This window comes from Apodemus sylvaticus, chromosome 8 (assembly GCF_947179515.1).
Source record: "Apodemus sylvaticus chromosome 8, mApoSyl1.1, whole genome shotgun sequence".
NCBI lineage: Eukaryota > Metazoa > Chordata > Mammalia > Rodentia > Muridae > Apodemus > Apodemus sylvaticus.
Genome location: NC_067479.1, coordinates 30,328,251 through 30,344,670, shown reverse-complemented (window position 1 = coordinate 30,344,670; position 16,420 = coordinate 30,328,251). Strand labels below are relative to the sequence as shown.

Below are 16,420 nucleotides of genomic sequence, written 5' to 3'. Positions count from 1 at the left end.
TTTCAAAGTGTGTGTGTGTGTGTGTGTGCCTGTCCATACATGTGCATCAATATATAGGAACAGTCTTTAGTATAGCAATCATAGCTCAAAATGTTACTTTTTTCCCATGATGCATTGTGTATTTCTTCTGAGGTTAGGAATTACCCACTTTGGGGTGTGTTTTTGTTTAAGAATTTAGTGTTTAAAATAGAACTATGGTGCATGTGAAATCCTACATCAGCTTGGCCCCGCAGGAACTGCTTCACTCATTTTCTCTTCATTTGATCATATACTAGGAGCTGATTATTAGACAATAAAATTCTGGATCTAGGAAAATGACATTTGATTGCAGATTAAACAGCCAGGTAGATTTTTTATTTTACATGACAAGGTGCAATCAAAGGAAGGGTGTGGAACTGTTAAACAGATCAAATGCTATCACTTCAGCCAAGTGCTACCTGAAATACTAGGAGTACACTATACATTTTATAAACGTTAACTGTCATCACTATCAGTATTAACTTCTGTAAATCATCAATATCACAATATTGATGAGATTGCATGTCAGATTTGATTAATTCTGACTGATTTTGCTAACTCCAAGACACTATCAAATAGCTATTGGCACATACAATTTATACCAATTCTATAATTTTCATTGAGGAGACTCTTCTGTTATCATTTATTCTTTTATTTATAAGGAAGAAGTCCTTTATAAAGAAGAAAAAACATATTAGTGTTAAAATGATATTTTGTTATTTTTAAATATAATTTTATCTGATCCTTTAAATTTTATTGCTTTTAAGCATGTAAACATAAAATAACCCTCTTCATTCAGTATATAACAGTGGATAAAACCATAATTTCTTAGATTGTGAAAATTAAACTTCAATGTCTTGGACATACTTCCACAAACTAAATAAATTAAATGCTAAGATTTTTTTTAAAATAGAAATTTTTTTCTTCTGGATTATTTGGGAAATTATCACAGTAATAATGATAATAATGATGACAATAGTAAGTTTATGTAGCAGAAGAGATGACAGGGAATGTGTGCACTCTTCAGGAGTAATTTATGGCTTATTTGCAGAATTGTAGAGACATCTGAACAATAGCATCTCATCATTGTAAAGACTCCTGACTTTAAGGATAAGTCTCATTGGCACGAGATTCTCCATATTGCAGTTGTGACTAATGTTGCTTCATGAAGTCAGTCCCTAAGCTCTTCTTCTCTTCATAGCAGCAGCTGTGGCTCCCCCAGACTGCTAGCATTAGCCCTCAGAAGCTCTGGACAGAAGCCTCTCCTTAAACTACTCTCATTTGTTGCATCAACAACAAAGGATAACTGGTATTGTTGACTGTATCTTTTAGGCTTTGCTTTAGCTTGTTATAACCTGAAGTTGTAAAAAAAAAAAAAAAACCATCAAAAAGGCCTGAAGAAATCTACTGAAATGAAAGACTATTGTTTTAAATTCTGAGGAATCTCCTTAAGGTGTACCTCCAAATGAGATAGGAAGCCTTGTATCAAATAGGACCATTTATTTTCTTTTTCTTTTGTTTCCTCTCCAAAGGCTGCAAATTTTCTGTCTTCTCTGTTCTTCGCTAAATGAATGCAGGAATAGAATAAGCTTTCAACATTCAATTAGTACAAGAGATGTCTTTAGAAAGTCAAGATTCATACATCAAATACTCCTAACTGTTCAATATAAAGAAGGAAACAGTGATATTTTTTAGGGAAAAATTCCTAATGCTGGATTTTAAATGAAGGACCATAAGCAATCAATGGTTGATGTTTTATTTAGGTGATCAGTCCATATACTTTGGAAAGCAACAAAAAATAACTCAGGAAAGAAAAAGAGAGACAAATACACAGTGTGTGTGTGTGTGTGTGTGAGAGAGAGAGAGAGAGAGAGAGAGAGAGAGAGAGAGAGAGAAAGAGAGAGAGAGAGAGAGAGAGAGAGAGAGAGAGAAAGAGAGAGAATATAAAATACTGAAAACATGGAAATATTGGTCAAGAGGTTGAGAAGGAAGTGATCACTACTATAAATTAAGGCTATCTCCTCTATCTGTATATGTTTGCATCACTATACTGCAAACATATATCATATAAATGCACACATATGATTACCTTGTCATATGTATATACATATGTATAAGGATATTTCTCAATCTGTTTCCCAGTTGATGTTTATTTTTAGTATATTCTATATAGTGATGTAGCATGTTTCTTGAGTGAGCATGTAATGGGAAATCAGACTTAACCAATCCTTGCAAGAAATCCCTGTTCAATGTCAAAGAACTCTCTTGACTTTATTCTCAGAAAACAATTTGGTGGCTATAAAGTATCGCAATTGATTTAACTGAGAAATAAAACCAAAAACTCTTTGCTCATAATTCTTTTAGCAAACCACAAGGTCACATATACTTTTGGATTTGAGCCTCCTTTTAAATAATATTGATGATATAGATCGGTTTCCAAGAATTTATATTCCACTGAGAGACATTAACATAACAAACATTGTAAATAAAGTTATATCCTGCTGACTAATTTACAAAGTACTACAGAAATAGGGTTAAGAAACAGAATAATATTTGGCAGAAATAACAAGGTCTGCTCTGAGGTTAAAGACTTTACATTTTTTTCTATTTTTTCTATAATTTTTCAATGTAAGGTTTTGGTAGGAAAGTTTTGATTTCCTTTGGTTACATTAATGCAGACTTAATCTTGATTACTGAGGGGCTTACTGTTTGTTCTGTGTCTTTTAATTTTTCTCACACTGCTTCCTGCAATTATTTATTACATTGAATTATGTTTGTATTGCACCTATTTACTCAAGTCCTAACATAACTGCCTCTCTTTTACATTAACGCACAAGCATTATTACTGCATTATCACACTCCAGGTTAGTGCCTGCATCTTTCTGTTCAGCTCCATATCTGCCATTTCATTTTGTTTGTTTTCAGAGTTAATAGTATGCTGTGGGTTCTTCCTGTTTGATACCTCAATATCAATTAGTTATTCCTATTGAGAGAAGAAAATACCTCTCACCTTAACAAGACTAGCTGATAATTTATTTTGAAGTCAAATATGAGTCATCAAGACCTGAGCAAAAGACTGAGTTATTCAAAATTCATGTTCCAGTGTAGCAACATTTTTATAGAATTTACAGTAATGGGACCAAGAAAACTGTAACTCTCAGAAGACAATTTTCAAATATGTTGACGAAAACAACAGGTTAAAATACCAAACAATTTCTGTTATGTGCTTCAGATATGTCTACAGCAATGTTTACCTTTTAGATGGTAGACACTATGTGAATGTTGTGCCTGATAGTCAAAAGGATGTTTGATTAGACACAGAGGTGCACAGTAAATGCTATAAAGGGTCAAAGACAAACAAATAGACGTTGCAATTAATCTGGGCAGACAACATTCTAAAACCTCTGAAATTACTGAAGGTGCACTGTAAGTGGAGTGTGTGTGTGTGTGTGTGTGTGTGTGTGTGTGTGTGTGTATATGTGTGTGTGTGTGTAAAAATGCTTACCTGAGTCTGGAGCTTCTGTTCCCATTCCTACCTTAAAGCAGGCCTCACATTTGGTTCATATAAAAATGTTTTATGTGCTTCTCTGCTTTTCAAACGGCACCATTCTCCCCAGCCAGCTCCAGTAGCTGCCTCTCTCAAGTATTAGTACATCTGCTCAGCACTGCTGCCTCTGTTACTTCTCCACTTCCCTTATAGAAATGTTTTATCTGTAAGACACAGGGTTATCTTGAGAATCTCAGAACTACAAACAAGCACTTTGCATCACAAATATGTCCTTTGAGTCTCTGGATCATCTGGCTGTAAGAAAGGCTCAATAGATGGTCTAAGGGAAACATTGAAAGGTCTTTCTTGTTGTGACTTAAGTAGAAACAAAGAAACGGACAGGAAAAAATTGAATGTTCTAAGCAGAAATTACACCAGTGAAAGGGAAGTAAAATATCAACTAAAATAAAGTTTGCTATGGCACTCCAAAAGCAATCCATTCTCTAAGTGGGAGAACTGGGCTGCTTTGGCAATTCTGGGGCTGACTAGCTCTATAATCTTGGGCAGGTTGCTCAGTGCATTCAGACCAGAGCCCATCCCCTGAAGGAAGAATGTTGAAATCACTTACCTCTCTAGTCCTTTTGCTATGCAGATGCTGTATTAAAGGCAATTTTAATTTTACGATGAATTTACGATGAATTTAAGCATTTTTTTTCATTCACTTACATTGCCTTTCCATTCTCTCTCACTTCATATGTTAATGTATTTTACAAATATCCCAGACTCTGTGTTATCTGTATCTATCTCCTGTATTCCGGCATTTACAAACATCATAAATCTGCCAGTTTTGAGTCTTATGTGGCACCTTATGTCAGTAAGCTTAGCAGTCGGTAGTCGGAGATTGGAAAGTCACAAATAGCTGAAAAGAATCTGACCTTCTTATTGAGTTGCAGGCTATCCAGGACTACATAACAAGCCTTGTCTAACTACATACATACATGCATACATACATACAAGTTAATAGTGGAAATATGTTAGTTTCATTAAGCGGTTTCCTTCTAATGAATTCTACTCATATTTTTAGTGAAAATTACTACAGTGCATTATGATGCTGGTTACCAATTCCTTTATCTCTTGAAAGATCCTCCCCACCTCTGCATCCATCCATCCATCCAACACCTCCTCCCTGTCTTCCAATCCTTCTTTAGGAAATAAAAAAGAACATGCTAAATAAAATCAAACAAGCGAACAAACAGTGTGAAAGTACAAGAAGCATACACACAGAGACAAAGAGAAGAGAAACAAACACTGACACAGAGACACAGAGACACACACATAGACATAGAGAAGAGAGACACACACATAGACAATGGGAAGAGGGAGAGGCACACACACATAGGTTTTTTTTTTTTAAAAAGAAAATACTCTTCAATCCTGTTCCATTGATCCTCCTGCCTGTCACTGTACTAATACCATGCAGTTTTTAACACTATTGCTCTGTAGTATTGCTTGAGGTCAGGGATACTGATTCCCCCAGATTTTCTTTTGTTGCTGAGAATAGTTTTAGCTATCCTGGGTTTTTTGTTGTTCCAGATGAATTTGATAATTGCTCTTTCTAACTCTGTGAAGAATTGAGTTGGGATTTTGATGGGTATTGCATTGAATCTGTATAGTGCTTTAGGCAAAATGGCCATTTTAACTATATTGATTCTACCGATCCATGAGCATGGGAGGTCTTCTTCCATTTCCTTCTTCAGAGTCTTGAAGTTCTTGTCATACAGATCTTTCACATGTTTGGTAAGAGTCACCCCAAGATACTTTATACTTGAAGATCCAGAAATGAACCCACACACCTATGGCCACTTGATCCTCGACAAAGAGGCTGAAAACATCCAATGGAAAAAAGATAGCCTTTTCAACAAATGGTGCTGGTTCAACTGGAGGTCAGCATGCAGAAGAATGCGAATTGATCCATCCTTGTCTCCTTGTACTAAGCTCAAATCCAAATGGATCAAGGACCTCCACATAAAGCCAGACACTCTGAAGCTAATAGAAAATAAACTGGGGAAGACCCTTGAGGACATCGGTACAGGGAGAAAGTTTCTGAACAGAACACCAATAGCGTATGCTCTAAGAGCAAGAATTGACAAATGGGACCTCATAAAATTACAAAGTTTCTGTAAGGCAAAGGACACCATCAAGAGGACAAATCGGCAACCAACAAATTGGGAAAAGATCTTCACCAATCCTACATCAGATAGAGGGCTAATATCCAATATATATAAAGAACTCAAGAAGTTAGACTCCAGAAAACCAAACAACCCTATTAAAAAATGGGGTACAGAGTTAAACAAAGAATTCACACCTGAAGAACTTCGGATGGCGGAGAAGCATCTTAAAAAATGTTAAACTTCATTAGTCATTAGGGAAATGCAAATCAAAACAACCCTAAGATTTCATCTTACACCAGTCAGAATGGCTAAGATGAAAAATTCAGGAGACAGCAGGTGTTGGAGAGGGTGTGGAGAAAGAGGAACACTCCTCCACTGCTGGTGGGGTTGCAAATTGGTACAACCACTCTGGAAATCAGTCTGGCGGTTCCTCCGAAAACTGGGCACCTCACTTCCAGAAGATCCTGCTATACCACTCCTGGGCATATACCCAGAAGACTCCCCACCATGTAATAAGGGTACATGTTCTACTATGTTCATAGAAGCCCTATTTATAATTGCCAGATGCTGGAAAGAACCCAGGTATCCCTCAACAGAAGAGTGGATGCAAAAAATGTGGTATATCTACACAATGGAGTACTATTCAGCCATTAGAAACAATGAATTCATGAAATTCTTAGGCAAATGGATGGAGCTAGAGAATATCATACTAAGTGAGGTAACCCAGACTCAAAAGGTGAATCATGGTATGCACTCACTAATAAGTGGATATTAACCTAGAAAACTGGAATACCCAAAACATAATCCACACATCAAATGAGGTACAAGAAGAAAGGAGGAGTGGCCCCTGGTTCTGGAAAGACTCAGTGAAACAGTATTCAGCAAAACCAGAACGGGGAAGTGGGAAGGGGTGGGTGGGAGGACAGGGGGAGAGAAGGGGGCTTACGGGACTTTCGGGGAGTGGGGGGGGCTAGAAAAGGGGAAATCATTTGAAATGTAAATAAATTATATCGAATAAAAAAAAGAAAAGAAAAAAAAAGAAAATACTCATTGTTCTGTTTTCCTTCAAAGTTTACCAAGGGTGAATGGCTGAGAACACCTAGACATAATTAGTTTTCTTTATTACTTAATTTTCCCTAACCAGTTGACTTAGAATAACAATAACCTTTAGTCTAGCCTCCCTGAAACTTATGCATGAAAACTTGAGTCTTTAAATGTATGTACAGTGCTGAACAATTGATGCAACTGGCTGTTAATGAATATTAATGGAACAAGGGACCTGATTAGTACTGTGAAGAATTCTTTCTGGCTTCTCACCCTGGGAATGTACAGGATGGGGAAAAAAAAGAAATACTGTTTAGTAATGTTCAAAATACGTTCTATAAAAAGTGTGTTTGATTGAAACTTTGAAAAAAAAATACATTCTTCCATCGCAGGAATTCTAATCATCTGGACTAGAGGAGTTAATGGTTATTGAATCTCGGTCTCTCTGTTTCTCTGTTTCTCTGTCTCTCTATGTCTCTGTCTCTGTCTCTGTCTCTGTCTCTCTCTCTCTCTCTCTCTGCTTCCCACTATCCATTTCCCTCTCCCTCTTCTTCTCCCTCATCTTTCTCCTCCTTCTCCCTTTTCCTCTCCTTTTCTTTCTCTCCCTTCTATGTTTACTGTGTGTATGTGTGTGTGTGTGTGTGTGCATGTTTGTGTATTGATAATTAATATTGGAAGAAATAGTTTAGGATCTCAGGTAGATGAATGGTGTGATATTTAAATATTTAAAGAAAATTGAATATGATATTTAGTGTATAAAGGGAAAGAGAAACATATTTTTATTCACAGGTATTCTTTGAAAATGACTAAAGACTTGCAGGAATTCCTAGCTAGCAAAATCAATTCACTAAAAATTCATGGTACCAATTCATTCCTCTAACTCAAAACTAAAATAAAACTATAGTTTTAATTTTTAAAATTTAATATTATTGGTGATTTTCTACCTTTTGTGCTTTCATTAATATATTTTCTCTTTCATATATTAAAAGTATATGTTTATTATGTAATATGCAGGGAACTATTACCTTGGAAGTACTATTGATAAATTCACAGTAACCAAGTGAAAAATGTCCTATTTTGCACACTATGTAGCCTGAGCTCCTGTCTCCAGTATCTTAAAACTTCCAATGTAACCAGCTGGAGAACTCAGAGCCTACAGCAGAGGCATACCATAGTCAAAGTCCTAGGCAACTGATCAAACTCTAGTCACCAAGAGATTTGAATGGCCACAAAGATAGTCTATTAGTTTTCAAACACAGTTTCAATTTCAATTTATAAAATTTAATTAGTTTTATGATATAACCTTAGACTGAGATGGATTATGAAAACCTTTTAAATGAAGAAATATCATAAACGTTTAAAATATATTTCTCTTTTTTTAAAATTTATTGATATATTTATTTACATTTCAAATGATTTCCCCTTTTCTGGACCCCCACTCCCTGAAAGTCCCATCAGTCCCCTTCCCTCCCCCTGTTTTCCCACCCAACCGTTCCCACTTCCCTGTTCTGATTTTGCTCTATACTGCTTCACTGAGTCTTTTCAGAACAAGGGGCCACTCCTCCGTTCTTCTTGTACCTCATTTGATGTGTGGATTATGTTTTGGGTATTCCAGTTTTCTAGGTTACTAGGTTAGTGAGTGCATACCATGATTCACCTTTTGAGTCTGGGTTACCTCACTTAGTATGATATTCTCCAGCTCCATCCATTTGCCTAAGAATTTCATGAATTCATTGTTTCTAATGACTGAATTTTCTATATTATTTGTTTACATTCTAAATGATTTTCCCTTTCCCAAATAAGTCCCATAATCCCTCTTCCCCTGTTCCCCAACAACCCCCCCCCCCACTTCTCTGTGCTGGTAATTTCCTACATTGTTGTATCAAGCCTTTCTACTTGTTTATACTTCTATCTTCAAGATAAGAATTGAAATGAAGCTGTCCTTGTTAGCTTCCTAATTGCTTTACTAAAACACTGATCACAATCTCTTTAGAAAAGGAAAGGGCTTACAGGATGCGCACCTTTCAAGTGGAGCCTAACCAGGAAGGATATATATGTATTTATAAATATATCTAATATATGTATTAGATATAAATATATCTAATATATATACATATATTAGATATATTTGACTCATTTGCACTTCCAGGTCCAGGTAAACATTTGAGGAAAAAATATTTCTTATAGTTTGTATTCTTAATCTAAAATCACTTTCAAGGCAGGAAAAGAAAATAGCTCAAACATGTGGATCACGGGAAAGTTATGGATCCTCATTTTTGTTGTGCTGGTAATACAGATTATCAAGGATGATTTTAGACCCACAAAACTCATGTAAACATAATCATAATCAAAATTCTACTACCCATCTTACTGTGTGACAACTGAAGAGAACCTTGTGCTATGGGGCAGCTCAAGTCTGGACCCCAGATTAGGCACTGACCACAACCCCAATACCAATTTCCAAGTCAAAGAGGTCCTTTCTTAAACAAGATAGAGACAGAATGGCTGAATTTGAATAGGGCAGAAACAGTAGCATGTGTATCTGTAGGAGTTGGTTTTTAAGGAGAAAAAAGAGGAAGTCCATGTTTGGATGAGTTTGACATGTTGGTCAATGTAGCCAAATTAGGAATTCTTATAGCTGAACCTTGGTAGTAAGTCTCGGTAATGAGTTAGACATGAGAAAGTGGCCAAATAAAAACTCTACTCTGATAGACTGTCCTCTGAGAGGCCCCACCCAGCTGCTGACTCAGACAGATGCAGACACCCACAGCCAGTGGCTGGAGCTTGGGGACTCTTATGGAATAATAGGAAGAAAAATTGGGCCTAAGGGGATAGGAACTTCACAGGAAGACCAACAAAGTCAAGTGACCTGAATTCTTGGGGTTCTTAGAGACCAACCAAAGAATATACTCAGACTGGACCTAGGCTTCCCTGCACATAAGTAGCACATGTGCAGTTTAGTCTTCACGTGGTTCCCAAACAACTGGAGCTAGCCCAAAGCCATTGCCTGTTCCTGGGATATGCTCTTCTAAGCTGGGCTGCCTTGTCTGGCCTCAGTGGTAGAGGAAGCGCCTAGCTTCTCAGAGACATGAAGTGCCAGTGTCCAGGATAAAGGGTGGAGCCCCTGCTCAGAGAAGGGGGAGAAGGATGAGGAAGGATTGTGGGAGGGGTTGACCAAGAGGGAGACAATGAGGGGGATGTAAATTGAAAGTTAAGTTAAAAAACAAAAACAATACCAAACCCTCTAGTAAGGGAGTGTTTAGAAAAGTGTCATGGGGGAAGAGCAGGACCCACTTTCAGCAAATTTTCCATGTTTGGGCCTGTTACAGCTCTTCAAAAACAGCCAGAAAAAGAGAAAAAAAAGAGTTAAAATTTTACTATCAACCAAAACAGACAGTGAGAAGAACAGTTGAAAAGGTTAGGTCACTGTCAAATGTCCAAATCACATCAGAACCTCACCCTGTCACTTCTAAATTATCTTTTCTCAGCAGGGTGGAAATACAGACTCAAGCCGCAGATGCTTGCATCCAGCCGCTCCAATCTCTGCTGCAGAGAATGCTTAAGTAACTTAATTCTTCTCACAAAACCTGATGTTGTTGGCAGCTTCGAAACTGGCTGGGTGCCCTGACATGAATTGCAGATTCTCTGTGCTCCTTTGGAGAGGAGTTTGAGGAGGATGAAAGCAGATGCAGGCAGACACAGATGGAGCCCAGAAGCCAAATAGCATGAGGCGCCGCACTACACCAGTGGGTCTGGCAGCTTCACGCTGTTTTAAGGAAGAAAGGTAATTTTCTGTAAAGTAATTAGATCATCACTTAAACCATCGCTGTGATTAACTTTAGGAAATGTCCTTTGAATATAGGTTAAAAATTAAGTGGCTGATTTGAGGAATGAAGGGTTTGATTTTTGTGGTTTGAAGGAAAGTCATGGAAACTTAAAAGCGAGTATTTCTTTGGAACAGATCTTGCCTTCTCTCCACAACCTAAGTCGGTGTCAACCTTTCCAGAGAGCACAATGAAAGGCTGCGGTTGCCTGGCCTGTGGAAAACCTTAAAACAACGCCAAATGTTTCTCTATCTACCACTAAGCCTCCTCAGGCTGCCTTAGTAATCTTAATAGGGACTCTTGTAGAACACCCCACTCTCATTCCTGTGGCTGAATGCCTTTCCATCTGTAATTTCCCTCGAGGACAGGGCTCTAAAGAGTTTTTTAACACATCTTTTATGATAGTCCTCAGTCTACTTTCTGTCCTTAGGGTCCTTTAACTAATTGATCTCGAAGGTGTGAAGTCTACTACTTTTGTAGCCTGTAGTAGTGAGTACCCATTAATTTACTGACTCCCTGTTATTCATCCTACTGGCTGTCATTTGGGCATTTCCAACTTTATCCTCTTATATTCAGAGATTGATTATGCTGATCTACTGGCTAGATAATCTAATTCATATGGCAAATAATTTGTAGGAACAACTGAAGCTATATCTGTACAGAGAAAGTTTAGAACTGTCTTGGGTTTTAGTTTGTGGTTGTGGTCTTTAGAGAAATTTTTTACGGATGAAAGTATCATGAGGGCTAGAAGAGATATTAGTGAACACTGTGGCACTGCAGAAACTTAAACAGAGATGCTTATACTGCCAAGAGAATTTCAGGTCATCTACGTGGAAGTCATATGGACCTCAGAAAATGCTTACAGGGAGCCTTTTGAGGTGCTGCAGAGCTTCACAAGACAGACCATGTGTGTCTTAGCTACGGTCAGAACCCAACTGTGATCTGTCAAGCAAGAACTGACTGTGGGAGGTTTAGCAAGCAAAGGTGTAGGGACTGCAGGCTGCCTCCTGCAAAAGGTAGATTACTTCCAACCCAGCAAGCTCACACTTGTTCCTGAGGCTAGCACAGGTGGCTTTAGCCTTCACGCTTTGACAGCTTACTTCACAGGCTCAGCATTTTCAAAGGAAATCAAGATGAAACAAAGATTTAGGCTTAGGTGAGAAAGGAAGGAATGTAGGAAGAAAGGGAGGGAGGAAAGGAAGGATGGAAGGAGGAAAGAGAAAAAAGGAAGGAAGGAAGAAAGAAAGAAAGAAGGAAAGAAAGAAAGAAAGAAAGAAAGAAAGAAAGAAAGAAAGAAAGAAAGAAAGAAAGAAAGAAAGAAAGAAAGAAAGAAAGAAAAGGACAGAAGGAAGGGAGGGAGGAAGGAAGGAGGAAAGGAAGACATTAATCCTTTATAATCTTTTAAAATTTTCTTTTTCATAACTTTCTGACCAAATTTGCTCTTGGGGAAGCTGAATTTTATGGTTACACTAAACATCATGTGAGCCTTCACTTTAAATTGTATTTGTTGTGAGATTGTTTCTTCCTAGAAATATCAGAAGCTAGGTACACCCATGAACTTTCAACTAAACATGCCCTGAAGGAGGAAAACACTAATAGACACTCTAATGAGGACAGAAAATTTTAAGAGGCTCAGAATCACCTGAGAAGGGATTGACAACAGAGGGTCTGCTCAGATACAGCCTGTCCTTTGTGGCAGACTGTCATGATTGTTAACTGATACGGGAGGGTGCACCGCTATCTGAGTAGCACTGTTTGTTGTAATAAATTTAAACCTGAAGCAGGTAAGCAGGCATGTTCCTTCATGTTTTCCGCTCCAAGGTCCTGCTGCTTCTCTCCTGCTCTGCCTTCCCTCAGTGATGACAGAGCATAGAAGCGTTAGTCACTGGAATCTGTCCCTTGTCAATTTTTGTCAGAGTGATGTGTTACACAACAGAAATGAATTCAGAACAACTAGATTGTCAAAAGTTAGAAATTCCAAAGCTTATAATTTTCTACATATATAACAGATATTATATTGGGTAAAAGTGGAATTAATATTTATTTTTAAATATCAAAATACAAAATAGTTTGTAAAGTCAGAAACAGGGAGAAGTTAGTGACAATGAATTAAATATCTTCTCATTTATAATAAGCAGTGACATGAATAAATTTTTCATTCTTATTCCCCTCATTTCCACTCTCCATTGCTTTCCCACTGTTTAAATATATATGTACATATGCAGGACATAAATTAATGTCTTCATGTGCCTTTTAAACATCCTTAATATTATCCCTCTTCTTACCCCTTCCTCCACCCTAAATTCACATTCCTTTCTCCACTAAACTTCCTCCCCAATTCCCCCCTTTTGTATGTTACCTTTATTCTAGTAGACCACCTACCCTTAAGATCGGTCCTTACTCCTTCCTTGTAGCTAATGGCACCTTATCTAACTTCCAGATTCTAAAGGAATTGAAAGTTAGTCACACAAATCCGAGGACTGTGCTTCACATCCACAAATGTTTGCGACCATATGATGTTTGCCTTTTAATGTAACCTACCTCAATATGTCAAGTTCTTTTACATAATTTCATGATTCATTTTACTTTAGCGTTCTGAATATATATGCACACATTTATTCATATGAATTAGGATGGACTTAATGTGTGTAAACTTGATTAACTGTTTTACATGCTATTGAATAGCCTGATAATCTTATAAACTTAATTTAACTAGAGTTAAAATATCAACATGTCTATTTATTTGACATACAAATCTCCTTTATTCACATAATTTAACAACGGTCTTAATTTTTAAACAAATTCTCAACTATTCATGGATTTTCTATGTGTTAATTAAATGACACCAATACTTGCCGAAAATAATCCTCGACTAATGGTGACAAGTATCACTTTAAAATCAAATTTAATAATTTATAAATAAGTTGGAGCTATATATTTATATATTTAAGTTAACAATATTGAGGATATAAAATACAAGCTTTCTTATTTTCCTAAAACGAATGCCTTAAAAAAACAGACTGCATATGCATCCTCTGAGTCACTAATGTTACCCCTAAGTGACATCACTGTAGATGACCTAACCTGTTGCTTATTTGTTTTCCTTTAGTAACAGTAACCAGGCTTTCAAGTGACTTAGAGAAGACAGCAATGTAAGTCTGGCTGGTTGCCTGAATCTTTAACTCTCCTAGAACGCTAAGTAAATACTTTAGTCGATAGTTTATATTGCCTCAAATATTTTCAATGTCTTTCCCCTGTTTTCTTTTCTATCTCTTTTTTCCCCCAGAAGTTATTTCAAAGCTAGAAACATCTTAAATGAGAAGGTAGCTTCAATATTATGTGGAACCACATTCAAAGACAGTGAATTAATATTATTAATATACAATAATATAAAACAGTAATATTGATTAGAAATATCATTGCTTATGAACAGACAAAAATCAGTTCACAGTTACATTTGATCCATGTAATGTCTTATGTAGAATAAAGTAAGGTCTGAATCAGATTTTGTTTAGCTTTAATTTTGTTGGTATCAACCTAATAGTAAACCTACTAACTTTTATCTCTGTTTTCACTTACCACTAGCGGGCCTAGCTGGGCATTGTGCGGCTACCTACTGAATGACTCATTAAGAAGCCAACTGACAGGCAAGACTACATGAACAGATTTAGGACATTTTCTGTCCCGATTATCAGTAGTGCACCGAAAAACAATGGATGTCTCTGGATCAAAAAAAATACACAAAAGGAAAATACTGCAGTTGTTTTGTTTCTCTTGTACCCGAAATCAGAAGAAACTCAAACATAAATCCCAGGAAGTGGAAAAAAAACTCTGTAGAGAAAATAAGGCATTGAGAGATGAAAACAGAGCTCTGAGAAAAGACAACAAGTTTCTCTGGGGGGAAAACAAAGCCTTAGGAAGAGAAAATAAAACCTTCCGGATGGACAACCAGTTCATCAGGGAAAGGAATCACATCCTACGGCAGCAGAACCAGCTACTCCGGAAGGTGAAAAGGTTGATTTCAGAGAACCCAAAACTGTCTGGGGAAGAATTCAATGCCTTGAACACAGAAGGGAAGTCGTTTTGGCAACAGAATCGAGCCATGGAAGCTCAGATCACAGCTCTCCGGCAGCAAGAGAAAGCCTTCCAGAACGAGGCCAAGGCTCTGCATGAGGAGATCAAATCCCTGTGTGAGGAGACCAAGGCTCTGCAGCACCAGGAGAGGGCTCTCAGAATGGAAGAGAAAGCCCTGATGAGGGACGGCGTGGCTGCAGAGCTAGCAGAGGCCCTGACCAAGGAGGGAGCTGCCCTAGAGATGGAAGAGCAGGCTCTGTGGAAGGAGGAGCAGGCTCTCCGCGAGGAGAACAAGGCCCTGAGAGATGAGCATGGGGCTCTACAAGACGAAGAAGTCGCCCTGCAGGAAGAGGCGAAAATCCTCCAGGAGTGGAATAATCTTCTTCAGGGGAAAATCTCAAACAACCTCCCAGAGAAAATGCAAAACCAAGACCCAGAGAAGTGCGACCTAAGAATGTAACCACGAAGTCATGACAATAATTGGCATTCCAGAACGTAAAAGTAGAATTCGATCGATCTTGTAACCTTATTGTCAGAAGCCTCAGAAATTGACATGCTCAATATTTGGTCCTGGAAACAAAATAAAGGCCTGAGAAATGAACTAAAATATATGCTTGCGGAGTTTTCTCTAAGTTGTAGATGATTCTTGCTATCGTTAAACATTTAATGTATAAGTTTGTTTTACCCCTTGAGAGACCAGTGGTGAGCATCATAGACAATTGTGGAAAACTAATAAGTATTTTCCTTAAAACTTGTTTTTATGTTTTGGCTTAATTATAATATCCATCATATTTCTGTAATCTCAGAATATGGAAAAAATATACAGAGGGATCAGAAGGTTAAGATTCTCCTTAATTTTCCATAGTGATTTCAAGTCTGGTCTACAGCAGACCCTGTCTCTGAAAACAAAGCATCACTAGTTTTGTTTTATATATTATATGGAATAAGGAATTAAAAATATGTATAATATGTGGACTGAAGAACGTTGACTCTCCCTCTTGATGATACATGTCCAGTGTTATTAATAAATGAAGATGTTAGTAGAAAAATAATTGATGTTTAGTTTTCTTACATTTTATTTTTTACTTATTGTATCCATTTTACTTAAAGGAACACTTCTTTTCAGAAATTCTGAAATATGTGGAGAAATTCTGTCATGCTAGAGGAAGAGGCAAGAGAAACTTTGTGAGTCTGACGTGTCAAGCCATATTTCTTGCTCATCTTTCTAGCCTATCTGGGGTTACACAGTGAAATCCTGCCTTAAAACGACAACAACAGCAAGAACAAGAACAACAACAACACACACAGAGAGATTAGAGAAATATTTGCTCTTTTATTTTAGCAATGACAGTTGATTTAACTGTGCTTTTAGAACTATCATACCTCTGTAGTTAGATGGATTCACTAAATATCGTTTCAGAGCATTAAACAAAAGCTATGGAGGCTACATATTATGCTCATTGCCTTAAATTTGGAAAACAATTTACTATAAATAGTAGTTTATATTGACTATTTCTGAAATAGCATCTCTATAATTGTGCACTGTTAAAAAAAATGTGAGTGTAAAATAAGTATAAAAAGGAGCACATTTATGTTCCCATGTCTGCAAAAACCTAATATATGTGCATAAAATGTGAATTTTATCTCCTAGCTTTCTCTACTTTGCTATTTAAATACATTTAATAAAATTAAAATTATACTTAAAATTTAAGATGCCATGACCTGCTTTGACTCAAACACTTCATTTCATTTATTATTCCATTTATCTATCTAGATTTTCATTGGCTACTTTTTACACCATG

The 16,420-nt window shown here is 37.1% G+C and overlaps 1 protein-coding gene across 1 annotated transcript; it reads left to right on the top strand.

The window, feature by feature from the left end:
• Positions 1-14,256: 14,256 nt before the first annotated feature.
• LOC127690907 (coiled-coil domain-containing protein 70-like) lies at positions 14,257-15,078 on the top strand. Its single transcript, XM_052190475.1, has one exon. It carries the CDS (start codon positions 14,257-14,259, stop codon positions 15,076-15,078), a length of 822 nt encoding a protein of 273 aa, XP_052046435.1.
• Positions 15,079-16,420: the final 1,342 nt, after the last annotated feature.

Coding starts and splice junctions, on each gene's coding strand:
- LOC127690907 (XM_052190475.1), top strand. CDS start 14,257: ATGGATGTCTCTGGATCAAAAAAAATACACAAAAGGAAAATACTGCAG.